This window comes from Pipistrellus hanaki (assembly GCF_964339955.1).
Source record: "Pipistrellus hanaki genome assembly, chromosome: 9".
NCBI lineage: Eukaryota > Metazoa > Chordata > Mammalia > Chiroptera > Vespertilionidae > Pipistrellus > Pipistrellus hanaki.
In genome coordinates, this window is record NC_140511.1 from 18,132,275 (window position 1) to 18,158,086 (window position 25,812).

At 36.2% G+C, this 25,812-nt stretch overlaps 1 protein-coding gene across 3 annotated transcripts in view; it reads left to right on the top strand.

Annotated features, from left to right (window-relative positions):
* ATM (ATM serine/threonine kinase) overlaps positions 1-25,812 on the top strand; it is a 110,798-nt gene that overhangs the window by 12,311 nt on the left and 72,675 nt on the right. For all 3 annotated transcript variants that reach the window (XM_084895129.1, XM_084895128.1, XM_084895130.1), the window contains 12 exons: positions 1,940-2,104; positions 5,889-6,054; positions 6,729-6,970; positions 8,933-9,096; positions 10,150-10,310; positions 11,854-12,225; positions 13,475-13,669; positions 14,674-14,769; positions 16,252-16,477; positions 18,168-18,293; positions 18,855-18,980; positions 20,077-20,166. In XM_084895129.1, coding sequence (XP_084751255.1) covers positions 1,940-2,104; positions 5,889-6,054; positions 6,729-6,970; positions 8,933-9,096; positions 10,150-10,310; positions 11,854-12,225; positions 13,475-13,669; positions 14,674-14,769; positions 16,252-16,477; positions 18,168-18,293; positions 18,855-18,980; positions 20,077-20,166 — 2,129 coding nt within the window. The remainder of the gene's footprint in view (positions 1-1,939; positions 2,105-5,888; positions 6,055-6,728; positions 6,971-8,932; positions 9,097-10,149; positions 10,311-11,853; positions 12,226-13,474; positions 13,670-14,673; positions 14,770-16,251; positions 16,478-18,167; positions 18,294-18,854; positions 18,981-20,076; positions 20,167-25,812) is intronic.

Here is a 25,812-nt window from a genome sequence, read left to right on the forward strand (position 1 = left end):
GCTCTCTCGCTCTGGCTCTCTCCCTTCCTCTCTATTTAAAAAATCAATAAAAAAAATATCCTGGGGTCAGGATTAAAAAAACAACATTGTTCTGCACTGGTCTATTTGTCCAAATAAAATCTTCAATCCTTCCAATACTATTAACCGAGCAATTACTGCATTAGTAGTGATGGTGGAGTAATGCTCCCTGCCACTGATTTTATATCACATCTGCCCTTCATATTCATACTGAAAATATGCATCCTAAAGTTTGCAGCAGAGGTGACAAAATCCATTTCAGATGGGTCACCCTTGTCCGATATGAACTCAGCTCCATCACCTTTTTCTGCTAAATGAACTCTCAAAGTCTCATTGCTCTTTGAAAAAGATGTGTATTGCTCTTTATATCTAGAACCTGCTTGTTTTTTAGACCTAACAGATTAATTTTGAAGATCTGATAGATTGGTTTCTTCTTTGACTCTGTGCTTCAGCCCAGTCCAGCAGAACTAGAGATTTCCTTTTTCCTCATAGTTTGCCCATTGTTAAAATATATCTGATACCAGCTTTAAAACACTTGGTAAAAAAGTTTAACTGGCCCAGCCGGCATGGCTCAGTGATTGAACGTTGATCTATGAATCAGAAGGTCACTGTTCAATTCCCAGTTAGGGCACATGCCCTGGTTGTGGGCTCGATCACCAGTTGAGGGGCGAAGGTAGTGCTGGAGTCAGGCAATCAGTGATTCTCATCATTCAGGTTTCTATCTCTCTCTCCCTCTCCCTTCCTCTCTGAAATCATTAAAAAGATTGGGGGGGAAAATTTTTTTTGGATTATATCTAATTGATTTAGCTCCTTTCTTTGTGGAAAAAGGTTTAATGTCACCTTCTTCATCAATACCCTGCTCTGGCTTCAGCTTCCATTGGTTCCCAGGAAGCTTCAGCGTCAGCTCTCTTAGTATATACTACTCAATTGTTTTTCACACAACTGGTTGAAAAACTGCTTTGTTCAAATGATGCAAAGAATAGGTTCTGAAGGTGTGTTATGAATTGTACAGCCAGGAAAAGTTTTCTGGGTTGGTTTAGGATGACATTCATAATGCTCAGTTACACCCTTTTTGAGAGTGGTTACTTGCCCAAGATAACCAGCAGTTCCACTCTCAATAAGAAGAACATCAGTGCCAGGCACATCCTATTAATACTAGGGGCCCGGTGCATGAAATTTGTGCACTGGGAGAGGTCCCTCAGCCCTGTCTTCCCCCTCTCACATACTGGGAACCCTCAGGGGATGTCCTACGGATGGCTTAAGCCCTCTCCTCATTGGGAGCGGACCTAAGCTGCAGTCTGGCCTCCCTTTGCTTGAGATGACCTGGCTGATCTCCTCTCCTCTCTCTATCTTTCTCTCTGTCTCTCTCTCTCTCTCTTCTCGCTCATCAATGAAAAACATATTTTTTGAGTGAGGATTAAAAGAAAGGAATATATCCATTAATGCTGAATATTCTGAACCTCATAAATGAAACTGTAAAAATTATAATCTTATATATTTATATTCCATAAATACAGTTATAGGTCTTGGAAGTAATTTTGCTTTTCAAAATAAATATTCTCTTTATATAAAATCTTGTTATTCTAATAAACTCACCTTTTTAAAATATCAAGAAACTTAGGATCATTTTAGGTCGAATGCCAGAAATAGTGAATTATTAAAGATGGAATGAATGATTGTTAGGCTACATAATCTCTGTCTCTGCTACTCATCTCTGCTGTTTTATTTCCAAAAACAGGTGGCTTGCAGAATTTTGCTCATGGACTATTTGCTAATTTCTGCTCTATGAGAAGGAGATTATTTAATAGTAATTTCCCAAAAGGAATTACTTATATTTATATAGTTGCCATTCCAAGTGTTCTTAAATAATTTTTCTGATAATTTGTATGTTTATTTATTTATTTATTTTATTTTCAAATAGGAGCACCCAGGCTAAAATGTCAAGAACTCTTGAATTATATCATGGAAACAGTGAAAGATTCATCTAATGGTGCCATTTTTGGAGCCGATTGTAGCAATATATTGCTAAAGGACATTCTTTCAGTGAGAAAATACTGGTGTGAAATATCTCAGCAACAGTGGCTAGGTATGTTTTGAAGTTTGTTCTTAATGAATTTTTCCTTGTGAAATGATATTTCACCAAAAGAGTAGTCAGAGTGTTTCTGAATCTCTAAAAGACCTCACAGTTTAACATTACTTTAATAAAATTAAATTATTATAGAATTTAACTCTTAAGTTTGCATTTAGTATGTGCTTCCTATATTGTTTTCACTGACAACATATTAGGTGTCTGCTATCAGAACTGGAATTATAGAATTAAAAGGTGCCATCTCCTAGCCTTAAGGACTTGATAGACCAGTGGCAGAGAAAAACAAGTAAACCAAAATTATAATGCAATATGATAATATTTGGGTGCAGTGAGTTCACATATCAGTGACACTTAAACTCAACCATGATTAAGGTAGAAAGAAGAAAATAAAAAGAGGTATCTCATAAAAGTGAAAGCAAAGGCGTTTCAAGTTGAAAGGAGTTTGACATTTCAGTATTGTAGAAATGGTAAGACGTAAAAAGATCCATTGGGTTGGCAATTAGCAGAACACTGAAAATGAAAATCAAAAGTGTTAGCCTAGGTTATGTAGTGTGACTTTTAAGATTAGTAGAGTGGGTGCCAGGGAGGAATCTAGTGCTGTTGACAATTTTTAGGTAAGAGGTATCGAGAGATCACAAAGGAAGGAAGTTATGGTCAGAGATGGAAAGATTTGAGTTTATTAATTTCAAATGTGGAACATTTCTGGGTCTAGTATCAGGAAGCAACCTCATATGTTGACAGTTAAGTGAAAGGTAATAAATGACCTCAAAGGAAGGAAGCTGTGGTCAGAGAGTAAAACATTTGAGTTTATTGATTTCAAAGGTGGACGCATTTTTGGATCTGAATGGTTTAATGAAAAAGGAATTTAGCTCTATCGAGGTCACTTTAAGCCAGATGTCGAAGTCTTCCAATACAATCACCTCTGAAAATTTAAAAACTCAGTATTTTCATTGAAAAATATTCAAGATAAATTGTGCTAACTAAATTAAGACATTTATCTTTATTCTTTGCTGTCAGTTTTTCATTTCAAAATGAGATGTATGTGAACCATAAAATCATGACCTAGTCAGTGCCCTGTATTACACTCTTCTGTTCCCACATGAATAAAAGCCTGCTCAGTTGTTGCATTAATTTCTAAAGCATCATCCGATCCTTTGCTGTAGCTCTGAACACAAGGTTAGTTTTATCCCAAACACAGCCTTCAACAAAGCTTGTGGCAGTCTTCGGAGAATAGGCCAGTTATATCTAGCATGCTCCAACAAGTCTCTCACCAAAGTGGTCCTAAGTATTTGGAATATTTGCAGGTTTGAATTTTAGATAGTTATTTGTAACCATAGTTCTCACTAGGAGAAAAAAAAAAAGGCAGCCCTTCTTTTACTCTGATTCCGTCATTTGGAATATTCTCTGAAATCCTTTTTTATTTTTAAGTAAACTACTACCACTTGTAATAATCAGCCCTTTTGTTGAATTATTTTAAGTAGTTTGCTTAGTTAGCTCCCTTCTCTGAAACTTGCTTCTCTAAGGAGGACTGCTCAAGAAGTGAAGTTTACATTCAAAGTACATATTTGGTAGTAGTGTGGTTGAAGCTATGGTTATGATGGGATTGTCAAGGGAGAGAGTTTAGAGTGGGATGAGAAGATGGCCTAGGGCTGAGTCAACATTTCCATATAAATTTTGGAATCACCCTTTTTATTTCTACAAAAAATACTGCTGGAGTTTTAATAGGGATTGCATGGAATGTGTTAAACAATGTAGGAAGAAAAGAAACCTTAATATTGAAGAGTCTTCCAGTCCATAAACATGATATATTTTTCCACTTATGTAGGTCTATTTTGATTTATGGATATCAATGTTATCATTATCGTTATATAGAATTTGTATATTTTTATTAGATTTATATTGCAGTAGTTTGTAAATTTTATTGTTTCTAAGAAAGTAGATCTTGAAAGTTCTCATCACAAGGAAAGCATGTTGTAACTATGAGTGGTGATGAATATTAACTAGATTTACTGTGGTGATCATTTCACAGAATACACCAATCATACTGTACATCTAAAATTAATATAATATGCCAATTATATCTCAAAAATATTAATCCTTCAAAAAAAAAAAAAAAAAAAGGAAAGATCTCAAGTCAATGATCTGAGCTTCTATCTCAAGAAATTAGAAAAACAAAACCTGCCCCATTGGTGTGTTTCTGTGGTGAGCATTGACCTGTGAACACGGAGTTCGTGGCTCAATTCCCTCATAAGATGTGCAGAAACATGAGATGCATCAAGACCTATCTCCCAACACAACGAAAAGCAAAGTTGCTGTTACAGGTTCTTCCCATAAAGAGAATTAGAGCCCTGGCAGAGTTGCTTTTTATCCAGACCAGTGTTTCCCAAACTTTTCTCATGATGAGAATCACCTGGTGGAGTTGTTAAAACACAGATTCCTGAATCCCAACTAAGAAGTGCTAAACTAGAATTTTTGGGAACATATAGGTAAAATTGTATACTTAACTAGTGCTCTAAGACAGATGTTATATACAGAGCACTAAGTTAGGTATGCAATTTTACCTATATGTTCTCAAAAATTCTAGTTTAGCACTTCTTAGTTGGGATTCAGGAATCTGTGTTTTAACAACTCCACCAGGTGATTCTCATCATGAGAAAAGTTTGGGAAATACTGATCCAGACTGTTGTTTTTTAGATATGTTTGTATAATGAGCCTTGGGAGAAAGAGATCTAGATAGAGATGATTAATAGCTTTCTCCAGAGCAAAGGACAAGTTTGCTTAATATTATTATTATTTTTTAAAGAGTTACACTTTATTTTTTAAAATATATTTTTATTGCTTTCAGAGGGGAAGGGAAAGGGAGAGAGAGACAGAAACATCAATGATGAAAGAGAATCATTGATTGGATGCCTTTTGCACACAGCCCCCCTCACCCCAACCCCAGGGATTGAGCCTCAACCCAGGCATGTGCCCTTGATTGGGAGGAATTAAACTTGGGACCTTTCTTGCTGATGGCCGACACTCTAGCCACTGAGCCAAACCAGCTAGGGCAGTGGTCAGCAAACTGCAGCTTGCGAACCACATGCGGCTCTTTGGCCCTTTGAGTGTGGCTCTTCCACAAAATACCTCAGCCTGGGCCAGTCTATTTTGAAGAAGTGGTGTTAGAAGAAGTTTAAGTTAAAAAAATTTGGCTCTCAAAAGAAATTTCAATTGTTCTGTTGGTATTTGGCTCTGTTGCCTAATGAGTTTGCTGACTACTGAGCTAGGGCAAGTTTGCTTACTTACTATAAGCTTGGGGTTTCTCTCCCTAGCTCAATGTTTATACCTGTTTCACCTGTCCCTCTTCACTTTGCTTTTGACATTGAGGATATTATGCAAAAATGAAGGTACCTACTATTATGTCTGTGAGAAATAAATTGTCTACTGTTACTCCAATGGCATTAAAATAAAACAAAACAAAACTGGAATGTGCCAAGTGCTTTGTTAGGCCCCATGAAGGAACATAGGGTTAGAGAAGTTAAGTAGCTTATCTGAAGTCTGGCTCTCAAATGTGTTTCTGTTCTCTGCTGCTTAAGTTGTTCCTGTCTTGAATACAACTTATATAAAATACAATTAAATACTGATCAAATGCTTTCACTGTGTTTAAATATTATAATTTAAATCTTTATTTTATGTGGAAATATTGAAACTTAAATGTGACATTTAACTTAAATGATTTTGATACTTTTCTTTTTATAAAACATAACTAACATTTTTGTTTTATTTATTTATTTTTTTTAAGAATTGTTTTTTGTGTACTTCGAGCTGTATCTCAATCCTTCACAAAACGTTAACAGAGTTTTAGTAGCTAGAATCATTCATGCTGTGACTAAAGGATGCTGTTCACAAACTGATGGATTAAATCCCAAATTTTTGGATTGTTTTTCCAAGGCTATTCAGAATGCAAGGTAATTTAATCTCCTTTTGTATTGTGTTGAAAATCCATTTGATCTTGAAAACTATGTTTTTGATTCAGTGACTAGAAATTCTACCAACTTTTAAAACTTGGTTCATTATAGTAGAAATAGTGGATTCCCAAAGGAAGTACTAGTTAGGTCCAACACTTCTGAATATCCAGTATACAGAACATGAAATGATGTTTCTAAGTGAAAGATCTTTCTTTTCTAATGGCAGGAAAGCTAAGTGCCCTTTAAGTAGTTTTATTTTCCCATTTTTTAGAATAAAAATAAAATAAAATAGTATATTTTGGAAATATTGATCTTATATTTGTGTGGTATTACCCACTTTTTAATGTGAAACATTTTATAAAAGGTAGGGATTACAGATCAGTTTTGTGTAATTTTAGACAATGTTCCAGAAGCAGGGAGAGCTAACAGGAGTTTTATTTAGCACCAAGAAAGACCTTTTTTTTTTGTTGCTATGTAGTGCTGCTGTGATTTGTGTGTGTGTGTGTGTGTGTATGTGTGTGTGTGTGTGTATGTGAGAAAAGTTCCGAAACTAAGACTTATTATTTGAAAATTAGATACTGTTTTATTTCAGCATGCAACTTCATAATTGTTTTCAGTTTGTGTATTTCCCCCCCCTATAATACCAAGTTGAATATGTTTATTTTCTTTCACAGACAAGAACAGACGACCTCTGCAGGTTTAAATCATATCTTAGCAGCATTTGTCATCTTCCTCAAGGCTTTGGCTGTTAACTTTCGAAATAAAGTGTGTGAGTTAGGAGATAAAATTCTTCCTACCTTTCTTTATATTTGGACTCAACATAGACTTAATGATTCCTTAAAAGAAGTAATTATTGAATTATTTCAACTGCAAATTTATATTCATCATCCAAAGGGAGCCAAAACCCAAGAAAAAGGTATAAAGGAAGTTTTTGGTGTTTTGAATTTGCTTCTTTGAAACATAGAGGCTTAAGCATGAAATGGGTATTTGGTAGGATGTAATGACCTACTTTTGGATTGTTGTGCTTACTGATGATATTAGTTATGATGATAGTTTTCACACACATTTTTAGAATTTGGAGCTGTGGTAGAAAATCATATTTTGCCTTAACTATTTGTTTTGTATAATGCTAGATAGTATGAGGAATATAAACAAATATGTGTTACTATTCCCTCTAGTAGTTAATTATGCAGCAATAATTAGTTACTGAGAGGTATGACATAGACCAGTGGTCGGCAAACTGCAGCTCTCGAGCCACATGCGGCTCTTTGGTCCCTTGACTGTGTCTCTTCCACAAAATACCACTTGTGGTTGTGCATGTACAGTGCAATTGAAACTTCGTGGCCCATGCGCAGAAGTTGGTTTTCTGCTCTCAAAAGAAATTTCAATCATTTAGCTCTGTTAACTAATGAGTTTGCAGACATAGACTAAGTGTAAAAGAATTTAGAGAAGGCATGGTCTTATTTACCCACACATTGTTTTTATTAGAAGATAAAATAGATAAATATGGACTGCAAATAGCCAATCAAGTTAGTCAGTTCCCCAGGAAGGTTTATACATATAGCCTTAAACCTCATAGTTACTCCAGGCCCCTGTGTACTGGGAAACCAGAAATGAATGACCCATGCACTCTTAATCCTTCCCATTTGTCTTTCATTGAGAGACTATTGCTTATCAGGGGTCTTCAAACTACGGCCCGTGGGCCACATGCGGCCCGCAGAGGAGTCTGATCCGGCCCGCCAGGTTTTTTGGGCAGTGAGCGCAGCCAAGGTGTTACAGTAGGAATTAGTACAATAGTTCATATAGTCCGGCCCTCCAGCTCTCTGAGGGACCGTGATCTGGCCCCCACTTTAAAAAGTTTGAGGACCCCTGGCTTAGATGGTGGAGCTCCATTCAGTACACAGGAACTTCATTGGGTGGACCTGGAACCGAATGAGTTTTCTCATGCTCAGCCTGAGTTTGCCTTTGGGCTTGTAGCCCTTGGACCAATTCATCGTGACTAATTTAATGACCTTATTAAGATACCATGCTGTATTGAGTAATAGTCCCCAAAATAAGGGAGAATTGCTGTAGCCACTTCTAAAATCAAAAGTAGCTGTGGGCATTACATGAATTCTAGTATGTATGGTTAGATATATTTTTAACCCATGAAACCACGGTGAGTCAAAGATGGTAATTTTTCGTAGTTTATCATCTTTAACATAGCTCTCACCAAGATGAAAATCAGGTTTATTAGGAGATGGTGTGACATGTTTAGGGTTTTAGTTTACTGCATATTAGGATGAATTAAAAATTGTCAGGATGATGAGGCTGTCAGAAATGCTACCGTGGTGTAAGGCTAAGTAAGTAGATTTTGTGTTTTCTGTTTTGTTTGTGAGAAATAATAGCCCATTGTCCCCCATGCTGCTCAGATCACAGTGGAAGTATTATGTTCATCAGATTTTGATGGTTAGCATTTTAAATTGCTGAGTAATAAGTTGACTACATGTTATTTGTACACTAGTAGAAGGGACTGGTAAGTTTCTCTCATAGACATACAGATAACTTGCTCCTCATACAAAAGAGGGAAATATTAAGTGTATTTGTTTCAGGTGAGAGAAGAAATTAGAGAACGTTTGCTTGAGATTTTGATTGAGTTGATTAGAGAAAGTTTAGATCAGAATATGGAAGAATTCTATAACAAATATAGTTAACTGTGAAATGGACACAGCATTATGAAGTATATCTTGTCAAAGCTATTGTCAGAGGAGGTATCAGTACTGAATATTATAGAATGTTGGACCAGATGTCTTCTAATGTTGTTCTTAACATATGAATAATTTTGTGGGAATTGGTACTACAAATGGAGTATATATATGTATAATTTTTTGAATTACAGGTGCTTATGAATCAAGAAAATGGAAAAGTATCTTATACAACTTATATGATCTGCTAGTTAATGAGATAAGTCAAATAGGAAGCAGAGGGAAATATTCTTCAGGATCTCGTAACATTGCTGTCAAAGAAAACTTAATTGACTTGATGGCAGATGTTTGTCACCAGGTACAATAAGTCTTGTCACATTTTAAAATTTCTTGTTAATTTTCTTTTTAGTGGGCTTTTAAAATCTTTGTTCTGATAAAAAGCCTGTAAAATTGCTTTGTACATGTAACTACTCTTTTCAAAGCACCATAAATATTTAGAGTTGCCTTCTGACTTAAAAGGTAACTAACTGTTCTGCATATTATAAATTTAGTGAAAAGTGATGATGAACTTTTTCATTCTTAATATATTATCTATAGGAAATAAGATTACCCTAACCCTAATGTTTCTTTCATTGTTTTGTTCTACTGAGTTAGAAATAACAGAATAAAATTTTTTATTTTAAAGTGTGCAGTTTAGTGGTTTTTAAGTATTTTCACTGTGCTTTATACCCATCACCTCTATTTAATTACAGAAAACATTTCCCCAAACTTTTCTCCTATTAGTGCCAGTCCTAATTCCCTACTTCTTCCAATCCCTAGTATCACATCACTAATCTACTTTGTCCATCAATTTTTCCTAATTTGAACATTTTAAGTAAGTACAATCATACATAAATGTTTTTTGTGACTGGCTTCTTTCACTTAGCATAATGTTTTCAAGTTTAATTTGATATTTTACCTTGAATCAGTATTTCATTTTTTAAAATTGCTGAGTAATATTTAACATTTTGTTATCCATTCATCATTTGATAGCTTAATGTTTCTGAAGTAAAACTTTTTCTCTCAAGATTTGGTTAACATCCTAGATAATTTTACTTGTTACTAAAATTTATGATTTAATTTTTTATGCTAAATTTATGATTTAATTCCTTTGAAACAAGAGGTTTTTGCTTTGCTTTTAAATATCTTGTTTTTTGTTTTTTGTTTTTTTTAGTAAATGTTACCAGGAAATAAAACTGATACTCTTTTGGTAATATTTGCTCTCTCTTGAGCTATGGCAGTCATGCAAAATTGTTTGTTACTTTATGACTTCCTTGTATCTTCATTTGAGGAGTGACATTGTTTTCTAATAGTTCATTAGAAATAGTTCAATAGCAATATAAAAATATATCTTTATTTTTATATTTTACAGATTTTTGATGAAGATACCAGAACTTTGGAGATTTCTCAGTCTTACACTCCCACACAAAGAGAATATAGTGTACCTTGCAAAAAGAGGAAAATAGAATTAGGCTGGGATGTAATAAAAGATCATCTTCAGAAGTCACAGAGTGATTTTGAACTTGTGCCTTGGTAAAATATAACTTTCCCCCCCTCTTTCAGTGTCATTTTAGTCTCCTTTAGTTTTTCTCACAAAGACCTCCTTTAATCTCATTAGCCAGTAGGATAATTTCCCTGGCCAGAATGAGGTCATTTGCTCCCAAACCATTCACTGACAAAGGGAGAATGATTGCCAGGACTTGTTGAGTTCCACCACCATGGCTCATCTGCTGTTTCAGGGACCAGGCCACTTTTCTTAAGTATATTGTTATAGTAAGGAATAAGCGAGAATGGGTGCCTACTAGGCAATCACTAGTGTGCCTCATGGAATTCATTGTTGTATACCTCAGAACAAAGATACTTGACATGCATAGCACCTTTTTGTAGAATTATATTAGGAAGAAATTAAAGATGCTTTAGCCGGTTGGCTCAGTGGATGGAGTGTCAGTCTGCGGACTAAAGGGTCCCAGGTTTGATTCTAGTCAAAGGCACTTATGTTGGTTGCAGGCTCCGCCCTGGCCTGGGCCTTAGTCAGGGCTCCTGTAGGAGGTAACCAATCAGTGTGATGTGTTTCTCTCACATCGATGTTTCTGTCTTTCCCTCTTCCTAAAAATCAATGGAAAAATATCCTCAGGTGAGGATTAACAAAAAAAAGAAGAAAGATAACATTCAGAAGTCACATATATTGGACCTTATGCCGTGACAAAGGCTATTTTTTTCTTATTTGCTATGTCCTGTAGTCCCATATAGTATTCCCAATTATTTAAATAAATAATCTGTGGAATTCTGTGGGGGTTGGGGGAGTTAGTCTGGTAGAAATCTTCAGAATTCATCCAGTTCAGCCTGTTTGCTGTACTAAAGAGATAAGTGAAACAGAAAGGTTAGGCAGCCTGTGTAGGGACTGTTAGAAATTTGAAGATTATAGTGAAACTTTGATAAGTGTTCTTTTGATATTTACTATGTTGATGTAATGTTTAAATATAATTGACTTGTGCGGGGGGGAAAAGTGTATTTATTTAGATACCTCTTGTTTAAGCTTATGTTTGTTTTATATAGTCGAGGGTGCCTAGTTCAGATTTGTTAATTTGTCCTTTCAGTAAAGAGTTATGTGCCAAACGTTAGAGATACAGAAGTGAATAAGATAAAGTTTCTTTTCCTAAGTAGCACCCATTTTGGAGAACTCACAGCAAATATTTATTGAATAACTGAATTAATGTCAAGGGAAAACGTTTTTTGAGGTTTTGTTTGTTTTCCTGTTTTGAAGGAATATTATTGGTGGCTGAAGAACAGGGATGGGTGCAATAACGCAGAAGTATAATATTGCTAGTTTAGTTTTTCTTTAAAGTTTTTGTGTAAGGGGATTATAGCTTACTCAGCTAGGCAAAAAGCTGTCACTTCTTGACACTTTAGGAAGTAGGGCCTAATAAAAATAAGAGCCAGGTTATTGTGAGAACAGTATGGAAACTACTGATAGTGATATTCTAATTAGGGTATGATAAATGGTACTGTATATGTTTTTTAGCTTGTTAGTGGAATTAAGTAATTTTCAAATTAATTACACTTTTTTTTTCTTCAGGTTACAGATTGTAATTCAATTAATATCAAAATATCCTGCATCTTTACCTAACTGTGAGCTGTCACCATTATTGATGATACTATACCAGCTTCTACCTCAACAGCGACGTGGGGAACGCACACCCTACGTGTTACGATGCCTTATGGAAGTCGCGTTGTGTCAAGGCAAGAAATCAAACCTAGAAAGCTCACAAAAGTCAGAGTTATTGAAACTCTGGGTTAAAATTTGGTCTATTACCTTGCGCAATATAAGTTTTGAACAAATACAAGCTGAAAATTTTGGCTTACTTGGAGCCATAATTCAAGGGAGCTTAGTTGAGATTGACAGAGAATTCTGGAAGTTATTTACTGGGTCAGCTTGCAGACCTTCATGGTAAGTTAACTATGCATTGTATCAGATTTTGTAATTTTCATATTTATATATATATACACACACACAGGGGCGGGCAAAAGTAGCAGTAGATTCACCATTGTGGGTATGCAAACACAAGAGTTTATTTTTGTACTAGAGGCCCAGTTCACAGATTCGTGCACTGGTGGGGTCCCTCAGCCTGGCCTGTGGGGATCAGGCCGAAGTGAGCTCACTGACATATTCTGAGGGGTCCCAGATTGCGAGAGGGCGGTTCTTGGGTGATACACCTGGAATCGGGCTTATCACCTGATAATTGCAGCTGCCAAGTCACGGCAGCTTGGCAGCTCCTGTGTTGAGCATCTGCCCCCTGGTGGTCAGTGTGCATCATAGCTACCAGTTGGACGGTTGCTTAGGCTTTTATGTGTACACTGAGTGGCCAGATTATTATGATCTCTGAACACATAATAATCTCAGAACGATAATAATCTCAAAACGCATAACAATCTGGCCACTCAGTGTATGTGTGTGTGTGTGTGTGTGTATGTATGTATGTATAAATATATATATTAGAGGCCCAGTGCATGAATTCGTGTGCATAGGTGGGGACCGGCCAGCCTGGCCAGGGGGAGGGGACATGGCTGGTTGGCTGCCCTGCCTGCTGGTCGAACTCCTGGTCAGGGGACAATTTGCATATTAGCCTTTTATTATATAGGATATACACTGAGTGGCCAGATTATTATGCGTTCAGAGATCATAATAATCTGGCCACTCAATGTATAGATTAATAGTATTATTTGTATTATTTCCATACAGACAACTGTAAACCTACTTCTGCCAACCTCTGCATACACGTGTCCCAAGAAAATGTATCCACACTTTAACAGCTGATAGCCCAATTAGGGTTTCTTTCTTTTCAGATTTAGCCCATTGGAATTAATAATTATTCAAAGTGTATATACATTTTTTTGGAATGTGCTATATATTCATCTACCCCCCGATTTTTGGAATTTGTAATTTCAGTTACAGATTGTTAAATTCTATTTCAGAAGATTTATTGTTTGTCTTATTAAATAAATAAATGAAAATTTAGTTTTAAATGTGGAGAGCTTACAAAGGTCAGTTTTAAAGAATTAAATGCTTTAAATTTTTTTATGGGTAATTTGACAATTTGCCACTTGTTTTCTCAATATTCATAAACCTTATTGTTTTAGTAGAACTATATCCTTAAAGAGGTTACTTATAACACTAATCCTTCTTTGTTTTGTTACAGTCCTGTGATATCCTGTTTGACTTTGGCACTGACCACCTGTGTAGTGCCAGAAACAGTAAAAATGGGAATGGAGCAGAATATATGCGAAGGAAACAGAAGTTTTTCGTTAAAGGAATTGATAATGAAATGGCTCTTATTCTATCAGTTAGAAGATGACTTTGAATACAGTACAGAGCTGCCTCCAATTCTTCACAGGTAGTTTGAGTTCGTTGTTGTGCTGCTGTTTTTTTTGGTTTTGTTTAGTTAGCCTCCATCCATTACTATTTGATGCTAGATGGCTTTATTTTACAGTGATAGTGCAGGACTTTCCAGAGCTAGCCCAAATATTAAATACTTCCTTTGCTGTTACAGTTTTCTTTCTTAGTCCATGTACTTTTACTTTATTTTTGTAACTCTACACAGTGAGAATAAGAGGGATGTGCACAAAGAATGTGCATATAACTCTCTGAGCACTTATGTGTTCTGTGATCTTCTATTAATAGATCCACCTGAACATATATCCAACTCAGGTGTATCCTGGAATCATAATGGGAGTGTCTTCTGAGTGAAATATGTTAAATTAGTGGGTGGATGAAATGAGAAAAAGGCAAGATTGGGCTTAAGCACTAGAATGGGGAGCAGCTTACCCATGTACCCTTACCATAGTCAGTAATTGGAACTGAATGATTGGAGGATAGACCTCTGGGTCCTAGTGCTTTCATTTCATAATTGTTTTATTTCAGAAATGAGCTTTACAGCTTTGTACATAATTTTGCTTCTAGAAAGTGTTAAAAATATTAGTAACATAAAATGTATACTCCTTCACCGAAGCCGGTTTGGCTCAGTGGATAGAGCGTCAACCTGCGGGCTGAGGGGTCCCAGGTTCCATTCCGGTCGAGGGCATGTACTTTGGTTGCGGGCACATCCCCAGTAGGGGGTGTGCAGGATGCAGCTGATCGATGGTTCTCTTTCATTGATGTTTCTGACTCTTTGTCCCTCTCCCTCTCTGTAGAAAATCAATAAGATATATATTTTAAAAAATGTATGCTCCTTAAATTCTTTCAGATGTTAAGACATTCAGTATAGATAAAAGCAATTTTAATTTTGAATCCAAATTTTATTTAGAGGTATATACTAATGTCAGACATTGATGTTTAAGTTTAAAGAATACTTTAAATGGTTTTGGTGTTCTAAGTGAAGATTTTTATTTTCCTTTATAGTAATTTTCCTTATCTCACACTGGGGAAAATTCTTGTGAGTCTCACTATGAAAAACTGTAAAGCTGCAATGAATTTCTTCCAGAATGTGCCAGAATGGTATGTTATCTAATAGAGTTCTGTGTTTTTTTAAGTTATATCTTTAATTACATCTTAGAAATGTTGAACTAAATTGGTCAACTAAAAAATTGCAACTGTTAGCTAGGGAAATGTTTCTTATAATTTAGTGATGGCAATTTATGGTCCCTAAATTTAAATCTAGTTTATTATTTTTAGTATAATAAGACATTTGTCAATTGAAGAAAATAGAATGTTATGATGGCCCTGGCTGGATGGCTCAATTAATTGGAGTGTCATCTATACACCAAAAAGGTGTGGGTTCAATTCCCAGTCAGGACACATTATATAGGTTGCATGTTTGATATTTTGTCAAGGAGCATGCAGGAGGCAACTGATTGATGTTTCTCTCTCACATTGATATTTCTCTCTTTCTCCTTTCCTTTCTAAAATTGGTGGAAACATCCTCAGGTGAGGATTTAAAACACATGTGTCAAACACAAGGCCCGCGGGCCAAATCTGGCCGGCCAGGCCTTGCAATGTGGCCCGCACCACGCTGTCATCACTGCACTCCGCTGTCAGTTTATGACATTGTCAGTTTATGACTGTTCAGTAAACCATTCGGCCCGCGATTTAGGCTGGATTTTAGATTTTGGCCCCTTCTCTGATTGAGTTCGACACCCCTAATTTAAAAAAAAAAAAAAAAGAATGTTATGATGGGAAATTAAGACAAATTTATGTGAAATGAGTTTTTTAAAGATAAGACCCAGTTTTATATGTTAAATAAAATCTGACTATGTTAGCCCTGGCTGGTGTTGCTCAATTGTTTGGGCATTGTCCAATGCACTGAGAGGTTGCTGGTTTAATTCCGGTTGGGGCACATACCTAGGTTGTAAGTTCAATCCCTGGCGGGAGGTGGCTGATTAATGTTTTCTTCTCACAGCAATGCTTTTCTCTGTCCCTCTCACTAAACATCAATTAAAAGAAAAACCTAACTATGCGACCTTCAAAAATGAATGATAAAAAAAGGCAGTGATATTTGAAGAAAGAAAAAACAAAAATAAATTTTAAAGCCTCATTTTAGTTGATGGACTGATGGGTTTTTTTGTTTGTTTTTTCACTATGACTATCATGAAGATTTTTAATTTCCCTCAAAAGGGCTTAAGATGAAAAAAATTCTACATTTTGGAGGAATCAAAGCTTTAAAAAGGGAAATGCTTTATAATGTTATTGTTCATGTTTATACCTGGTGTTATTAATGTTTTCTTTTTAATCCTTTCTGAACTTTTCTTTGAGATTGAAATTTGTATTTGGTCTGTGCATGTTAGTTAAATTTGCTACTGAATAATGAAATTTGGTTCAAGCAGGTGTCACGTCCAAAGAGGAGAATTTAAAAGAATAATTCAATACTTGCATAAACAGTCTTTGAATAAGTTAATGTTTTCATTTGTGTGATATTGTTGTTATATGAAGATGAAATAGTGCATAGTTTAATTTTAAATTAAAGATCTTACTTTCTTGAAGTGAACAGCACCAAAAAGTGAAAGAAGAGCCTTCATTCTCAGCAGTTGAAGAACTGTTTCTTCAGACAACTTTTGACAAGATGGATTTTTTAACTGTTGTGGAAAAATGTGCAATAAAAACACACCCATCTAGCAGAGGCTTTTCTGTCCACCCAAATCTCAAGGAATTGCTGGATCGCTATCTTCTGAGATTGTCACAACAGCTTCTAAATAACTATTCATCTGAGGTGAGATTTTTAAAAATAACTGGGGCCCATATTTCATTCCACTTTTCAGACTGTTTAGGAAGGAGAAATAGGTAGGAAAGGCACTAAGAATGGTGAGAAGCTTCTTTTTAAAAGCAAAGTGACAATACATGTCAGCTAAAATCGAAAATAGCATGAAAAAAGGAAAATCAAAGAATAATAATTTGATACTCTTTGTACCAAGAATTCTGATAAACACCATAAAAGTAGAATTCTTTGAGTGGGTTTATGGTTAATAATAATAATGGTTTTGAGTAGAGCAATTTGGTAAAAAAGTGACTCAGTTTTGTGGAGGGAGGTGTTATAATAACAGCAAAGTATATAATTGAAACTGAATGTTACAGTCCTTGCTAAAGCCTTTCTTAGATAATCTTAGCCATATTAATTCATCTTTTGATTTTCATAATACTTAATATTTCTATTTTGAAAGGATACTTAGCATCTTCCTTGTGCCATAATTTATGTATATATTTTATATACAAATACCTCCTAAATCATGCTATAAGTTCCTTAAAGGGCATATATATTTTTTTTATTATTTTTTGTATCTGCCACAAGCCTTGTTACATGGTAGATGATAAAGTATTTGTTGAATAAAATAAAAACTATAAGCTTTTCAAAGGAGTGAATTCATTAGCCAAGAATAGTGAGCTAAAGAACCAGAGAAGGGACCCTGTTCCTGTTTCATCTGCCTTAAGTCAGTAATTTAGTTATTGCCATTGTTCAGGATCACAGTTGTAACTACTTTCATTACAAAGTACTATGGTGTTCTGTGTTTTCCCCTAAAATGCCATTTCCTACAATATGGGAACAATTACAACAACAAAAAAATACTTTTTCTGTGTAACCTTTGCAAAATCATTAATAATTTTATAAAATTGGCTAAACAGTACCTACTTGCAAAAAATATTTGTGTTAGTCTATGGAATCTAAAAAGCTGAATAAATCAAGGTTCTTGTTCTTCAGAAGCTCACAAGGTCATTGTAATATTTCTTTATGTGAATCTAATTTCTGTGTATGTTCTAAGAGTTACAGACACTTATTTTGTTTTTTCCTTCTTCCCTCAAATACTTAAGGGCCTTTGTGTGCAGAACTCTGTGCTACTTTAAGACAAGATGTCTTACTTAGCCATGATTACTGTTTTCTTGAGAATCTTGGTTATCACAACTCTGCAGGGATCTCTTAGATGTTTTTTTAGAGATAACCAGAATTATGCCATTATTAACTCAGTTTATTGTACTTAATGTTTTTTATTATGTACATAAATTTGTTCTTATAAGAGACTAGAGGCCCATTGCACAAATTTGTGCACATGGCTGATTGTGGCTAGGCCAGCTGGGGGGCAGGGACTCAGGAGGTTGGCCAGCCAGGAGAAGGGGCTATGGGTGGGGCCAGCCCAGAGGGAGGGGCCATAGGCAGTTGGCCAGCCGGCCCCGCCCATGATGAGTGGGAGGCCACAGGGGCCAGGCCAGTGGGGGGAGGAACCACGGCAGTTGTAGGGAGCCTATTGGGGTTCCAATCAGGGCTGTCGGCTGCCACAGTACATATCATAGTGACTGGTTGTTCTAGTCCTTCCATTATTCCGGTCACTTGGCTTTTATGTATATAGATAATCATAGTGTACTTAAATTACTTATGAACTGTATGTTTTTATTTGTGTTTTGCTTTTAAGACTTCAAATACAGAAACGCTTGTCCGGTGTTCAAGTCTTTTGGTGGGTGTTCTCGGTTGCTATTGTTATATGGGTGTAACAACTGAAGAGGAAGCATATAAATCAGAATTATTCCAGAAAGCCAAGGTAGGAGAATTTATGTAAGTTCTGGATTAATTGAATGAAAATATATCCCTGGGAAAATTAGTATGTTTAGAAAACACAAATATTTACATAGATTAACCATTTCCCTTGTATTTATGCAGCCTGAGAAGAAATAATACTCTGTGTCCTTTCTTGAGATGTGAAATTATTTTAAGTCAAAAATAAATACACTAATTGAAATATTACATTAAAATTTAATCTGAACAAAAATTCTTATTTTTACCTTACTTTAAAAAGTTTTTCCTGTGATCAGTTATTCTAAAGAATCCTTGACTAAGAAGAGTATTAATCAAGTAGGCACTTATATTCATCTCTGGGTACCACTGTCAGTTGTGTGATTTGTAAAAATGGGATAAAATATATCCTTTAGAATTTTTAATATTTAAAAATAATTTTTATAATTAAAATAAATTTTAATTTTGTTATAAATCAAGTATAACTTCTTAAATACTTATTTTTACATTTAAGTAAAACTTTTAAAAGCTGTCATTAAACTCTAATTTTAACTGGAATTTGAACTTTTCTTTATTTTATTTTTAATAGTCTTTAATGCAGTGTGCTGGAGAAAGTGTTACTCTGTTTAAAAATAAGACAAATGAAGAATCTAGAATTGTTTCATTGAGAAATATGATGCATCTATGTACAAGTTGCTTATGGAACTGTAACAAGGTAAGATGTTCTTCCTGCTTGACAGGATAACCCTCCTAGGGGATTGATAACTTGTTGGTGTTATTATTTTTTGTTTTTTGGTCCATTTATAAGTTTACACACTGATTTAAGATTAAATTGAAAGGAAAATAAAAGGTAGTATTCAGATGAATAAAGCAACAGATAATCAGAATTTCATCATTTCCGAAAGGTTTCAGAGATTTTACCATTGGTATATATTACATACATGACTCTTGCTGTGAGCACAGGGGCATTAGAGCCTCTCTTGCCTCCTCAGCAGCACTAAGGATGTCCGTCAGTCAGACATCTCCTGAGGGCTTCTGGGCTGCCAGAGGAGGCCCATTCCCTGGGGAGCAGGCCTAAGCCGGCAGGTGGACATCCCCCAAGAGGTCCTGGACTGTGAGAGGACACCACCCCTCCAACCCCCCCAGTGCACAAATTTTCAATTAATTTAATAAAAATGTGTTGACTGCTAGCTGTGTGATTTGCATATTACTATATGAGGGATAGTGAGCACCACAAAGATAAACAAGTCCAGCACATTTGTTACTCTCTTTTTGCCTATATAGTCCTATATAACATTTGGTAGGAAGTGTGCTACTGTGTATAGTCTTTGTTTTGTTTTGGAGCAGATCTGAGGGGTAGCTGAGCCCTGTTCAGATTGTTGATAATAATTGGAAACATTTTGAAAGCTGATGTTAAGTACATGGCTATTTATCAATTATCAGCATGTATTTTTGGTTTTGTAATGTGGTATTTTATGTTTTGCTGTAAGTGGAGGAGAGAAGTGGAAGAATAAAATGTAAGCTACAGTTATTGCTTACTTATGTTTAGGGTCATTGGCTGGTATTTTACTTTAATTTTGTTTATGCACAGTGAAAGATATGTAGTTATTGTCTAAGAAAAGAGATTAGTATTTTTTGGAGTAATTTATAACTTCTTCCCAATAGTAAACTCTTTATCTGTGCTTTTTATGTTAGAGAATTTTCACTGTAAAGGAAAATTTACATTTCAGTCAAGAAAGAAAATATTATTTGCCAAGAATAATATTTTTATTTCTTTGTTTCCTTGGTTTTCTTGTTCGACTTCATTACAGCACAGTCCAAATAAGATTGCATCTAGCTTTTTCCTACGATTGTTAACATCAAAACTAATGAATGATATTGCTGATATTTGTACAAGTTTAGTAAGTATGCTTCTTGTTTTACTACCATATTTCATTGATTCTAAGATGCTTTTCCCCCCATTGAATTATCTTTTAAATGATGCATTTCACAATATATGGTATCTTACACTTTCTAAATGTGGAAATTAAAGTTATTTGTTTTGGGGTGGGTATATTTCATTGCTTCTTAATATCAGTACCTAGTACAGTGCTTTTAGTTTCTTAATAAATTATAATAGACTGAACAATTGGGAACTAAGCATCCAGGTTCATATCTATTTCTGTGTAACACTGTACCAAATTACAATAGTTCTCTATTCATAAATAAAAGCAAAAACCTTGCCAGAGCAGCACATAGTCTCATCATGGTATTTGTTGTAGTTCTTCCATACAAATGGACTCTGTGATGCATACTTTTTAAGAAATATATGTTTTGGTGGATTTCAGAGAGGAAGGGAGGGGTAGAGAGAGATAGAAACATCAAGGATGAGAGAGAATCATTGATCGGCTGCCTCTTGCACACCCCACACTGGTGATCGAGCCTGCAACCCGGGTATGTGCCTTTGGACAGAATTGAACCTGGGATCTTTCAGTCCACAAGCCGAAGCTCTATCCATGGAGCCAAATCAGTAAAGACATACTTTTTTAACTGGAATAATTCCTGGCATACACAGTGGATATTCAAATATCTAATGAGTGAAAAAAATACTCTATAACTGAATTAATTTCATTTAATAATAAATCTTAGTCACTTTTTCATGTCACTACTTAGTGTTACACTTTTAATTTTTTTAGCAGTAGCCTGATATTTTATTATATGGGTATGGTATATATGTAGTTTTAACCCATCATCTTTTTTTTTTTAATTAAAATTTTTTCAATTATATATATATTTTTTAATTTTTATTTTTTAAATAAATCTTTATTGTTCATATTATTACAAATGTTCCTCGTTTTTTTTTCCCTTCATTGCTCCCCTCTACCAGGTTCCCACCCCACCCTCTGCCTTTTCCCCACCCCTCATTGTCCTCATCCAAAGGTGCACAGTTTATGTTCAGTCTCTTCCCGCAGCCCCACTCCCCTTTTCCCCAAGAATCGTCAGTTCACTCCCCTTCCATACCTCTGATTCTATTATATTCAATAGTTAATATTGTTCATCAGATTTTTTAATTCCCTTGGTTTTTAGATTCACTAGTTGATAGTTACGTATTTGTTGTTCATAATTTTTATCTTTATTTTCTTCCTCTTCCTAAAGAACCCCCTTCAGCAATTCATATAATTCTGGTTAGGCGGTGATGAACTCCTTTAGCTTTTTTTTATTTGTGAAGCTCTTTATCTGGCCTTTGATTCTGAGTGATAGCTTTGCTGGGTAGAGTATTTTTGGCTGTAGGTTCTTGTTATTCATTCAATTATATTTTATGTTACAATATTATGTTAGTTTCAGGTATACAACCCAGTGATTAGATAGTTATATAACTTACAAATGATCACCCTGATAAATACCATCTGACACTGTACATAGTTATTATACTATTATTAACTATATTTTCTATGCTGTACTTTACATCTCCATGACTGTTCTGTCACTACCAATTTGTATTTAATCCTTTCACCTTTGTCACCCATTTTCCCAATTCCTTCCCATCTGGCAACCATCAAAATGTTCTCTGTATTTCTGAGTTTGTTTCTGTTCAGGTTCATTTATTTTGTTCTTTAGATTCCACTTATATGTGAAATCATACGGCGTTTGTCCTTCTCTGTCTGGTTTATTTCACTAAGCACAATATTCTGCAGGTCCATCCATGCTATTGCAGATGGCAAGATTTCATTCTTTTATTCAGTTTGAGTCACACACTGCTTCTGATATTTTTTTATCTCTTTTTATTCTGGTTTGATGGTGATGAACTAACTTTTTCTAGTCCTGGAATCTCTTTATCTGTCCTTCGATTCTAAATGATAGCTTTCCTAGGTAATCTTGGTTATAGATCCTTGCTTTATCCCTTTGAATATTTTGAGCAAATACTTCTGGCCTGCAAAGTTTCTAGTGAGAAATCAGATTACAGTCTTATGGGAGCTCTCTTGTAGCTAACTAATGGCTTTCTTCTTTCTGTTTTTAAGATTCTCCCTTTGTCTTTAACCTTTGGCATTTTAATTATGATGTGTCTTGGTGTAGGCCTCTTTAAGTTCATCTTGTTTGGGGCTCTATATTTCCTGGACTTGTATGTCTATTTTCTTCACCAGGTTTGAAAAGTTTTTTGTTGTTATTTTTTCAAATAGGATTTCAATTCTTTGCTCTCTCTCTTCTTACGGGGGGCAACCTCATAATGTGAATGTTGGTACGCTTGATGTCCCAGAGGCTCCTTTAACTGTCTTACAATTTTTTTGGATTATTTTTCTTTTTGCTGTTTTGATTGGGTGTTTTTTGCTACTTTATCTTCCAGTTGCTGGTTTGCTACTCTGCTTCATCTACTCCATTGTTGACTCCCAGTAACTTCATTTCAATTTGTGTATCTTTTATCGGGTTCTTCTTTATGTTTGCTATTTCCATTTTTATATTTCCTCTCCTTCTCACTGAATTCATCTGCTCTTCCCCTAAGTTCATTGAGTATCCTTTAACCAGTGTTTTGAACTCTGCATCTGTTATTGGTTGTCTCCATTTGTTTAGTTATTTTTCTGGAATGTTGCTCTATTGTTTCATTTGAGGTTTATCTCATTTTGGCTGCCTCCCTATGCTGGCTTCTGTGTAGTAGGTAGAGCCGCTACATGTCCCAGGCTTGGTAGAGTGGTCTAATGTAGGAGGTGTCCTGTTGGGGCTAGTGACACAGCCTCCCTGGTCATTTTAGCTGGGTACTTCAGGTGTGCCATGTCTTGGCTGTGTGAACCCTCCTGTTGTAGTTTAGCCTTGATTGTTGTTGGCACATCAGTGGGAGGGATTTATCCCAGGCCGAATGGCTGCAAATGGCCACGACTATAAAGGAAAAGCTGTTACTAGGTGTACTGGTTAATAATGCGGATTTTATAATAAAAAAAACACAATAATTTCTTTCTTTTTTTTATTTTATAAAATATATTTTATTGATTTTTTACAGAGAGGAAGGGAGAGGATAGAGAGTTAGAGACATCAATGAGAGAGAGTCATCGATCAGCTGCCTCTTGCACACTCCCCACTGGGGATGTGCCCGCAGCCAAGGTACATGCCCTTGATCCGAATCGAACCTGGAAACCTTCAGTCCGCAGGCTGACGCTCTATCCATTGAGCCAAACCGGTCTCGACGAAAACACAATAATTTCAAGAGAAACATCAAAAGTGCTTTATTCAAAGTAATGTCCATCGCTGGCTACACATTTCCCCATCTTTTAGGTGATTTGTGGATACTGTCCCAATAGAACTTTCCTTGTTTTGAGGCACACCATTCAGAGACCCAATTTTCCAATTCTTCATACGTTTTGAAGTGCTGCTCAGAAAGTGTGTGTGCCATTGATCAGAACAAGTGGTAATCTGAAGGAGCAAGGTCTGGTGAACATAGCAGGTGGGTTAATATTTCCCAGGCAAGATCTTTTAATGTGTCTTTAACTGCTTTTAAAGTGTGTGATAGTGTGTCAACATGAAGCATACTTACTTTGCCGTGTCTCCTGGAACATTCTGGTCATTTCACGATCAAGACATGGTTCAAATTGATTATTTGTTTTCAGTAGCCATCAGTATTAACGGTTTCACCTGGTTTTAGAAGCTCCACACCTTCTTGATCCCACCAAACACAGAGCATTGTCTTCTTTCTGAAGCGATTTGGCCTTGCAGTCAATGTTGATGGTTGACCTGGATCAACCTATGATTTTGTGCATTCGGGATTCTCAAAATAAATCCACTTTTCATCACCAGTCACAATTTAATGCAAAAAAGACTTTCTTTTATGCCTGCCATTGAAGCAACATTTTTCCATCGCTAGCTACACATTTTCCCATCTTTTCGGTGATTTGTGGATACTGTCCCAATAGAACTTTTCTTGTTTTGAGGCACACCATTCATGGGTGGTGTGCCTCAAATGGGTGGCACCCATTTTCTTTCTTTAAAATCTTTCCCATTGCTTGTAAACAATTGGAAATTGTTTGCTGAGCAATGTTTAATCATTCTGCAAGTTGTTTTTGAGTTTGACATGCATCTTCATCAAAATTACAAATTGTTGGTCTTCAAACTTTTTCGGTTGACCTGAATGTTCTTTGTCTTTCACATCAAAATAACCACTTTTAAAGCATTTAAACCAGCATTCACAAGTATCTTGAGATGGAGCATGTTCACCATAAGCTTCCCGAAGTATTCAGCAGCACTTTTCTTCAAAATAATGAAATAACTTTCTGCAAATGCTCTTTTTTTGGCACGAAATTTGACATTTTTAAGTGTGAAAATATCTATGATGTTAACACCTTCAGCAAATTTGACATAACAAAGTTTTGAAGTTTGTTGCCAATACAGCAAAATAGCATACATATTAAATCACATATATATCAACATATGTGTAACTCCATCTATTGAAAAAATCCACATTATTAATCAGTACACCTAGTATGTAGGGGTCAACCCTTGGGTGCAGGACTCTGGTGCTCAATGAGTTCTCACCTTGAGTGTGTTGCTGGTGGAGGTGGTTGGGTAGTGTTCTGGCATTGTCTGACACTGTCCACCTGGTGCGCTGGCTCTGGAGTCCTCTGGGAGGTGCAGACCAAAGTCAGCTGCCGCCCAGGGCCACCCAGCGTGAAATACAGAGTGATCTGCAGATGACTGCTACTTGTGGTGGGCTTGGAGGTGAGGGGAAGAGCCCATGCTGTGAACAGGGGCCAGCTGTTGCTCTTGCCAGGCCTGGGGCCACTAGCAAGAGGTATGAGGCATGCTGAAACCAGATCTTGCTTGCTCAGGTAGGGTTTGTGAACTCTTGAGAGATTTTAGGAAAGTTCTCAGCAGGAGCCAAGACAGGCTGCATGTATGGAAAAGCTACTGGACGTTGCTTGGAGGGGCCCACAAGGTGGGTAGAGCACTGTCTCGAGACTCACAGGATGGAGTAAACAGTTAGACTCAGATATGGTGCTTGCCTGTGGGCTTTGTTCCAGGTGGTAGGGTTGGGGGATGGGGCTCAGAAAAGGAACAATGGTTTCTGCCAGCACTTCTGCCTGGGTACAAGCCACTTTTCCAGTCTCTGCCCCATATCCAGACAGTTAAGTTCCTCTCTGTATGTCACTGGTGTCTTTTGAGCTGCTGCCCTGCTGGAGCTCAGAGCAAGTGAATCTGAGTAACTTTTTGCAATGGGGCCCTTTAAGGGGAACACCTGTGACTCCAGCAGCCCTCTGTCTCAACCACAATCCCTGCTGGTTTTCACAGCCAGAAATTATGGGGACTTCTCTTCTGGCACTGGAAACCTGGGCTTGGGGGCCTGGTTTGGGTCTGGGAACCCTCACTCCTCAGAGGGATCTCCACAGCCAAAATATCCTCCTGATTTTTAAGACATTGGTGTGAGACTAGCTCCCTCTTCTACCAGTCTCAATGTGGTTTCTGTATATTTTTATACACACTTTTGTTCAGCTAGATTTCAGGCAATTTTGAGTGATGGTTGTAATTTTGATGTGCTCCTTGGAGGATGTTAGTATTGCATTTATCTATACCTCTGCCTTGACTGGAAG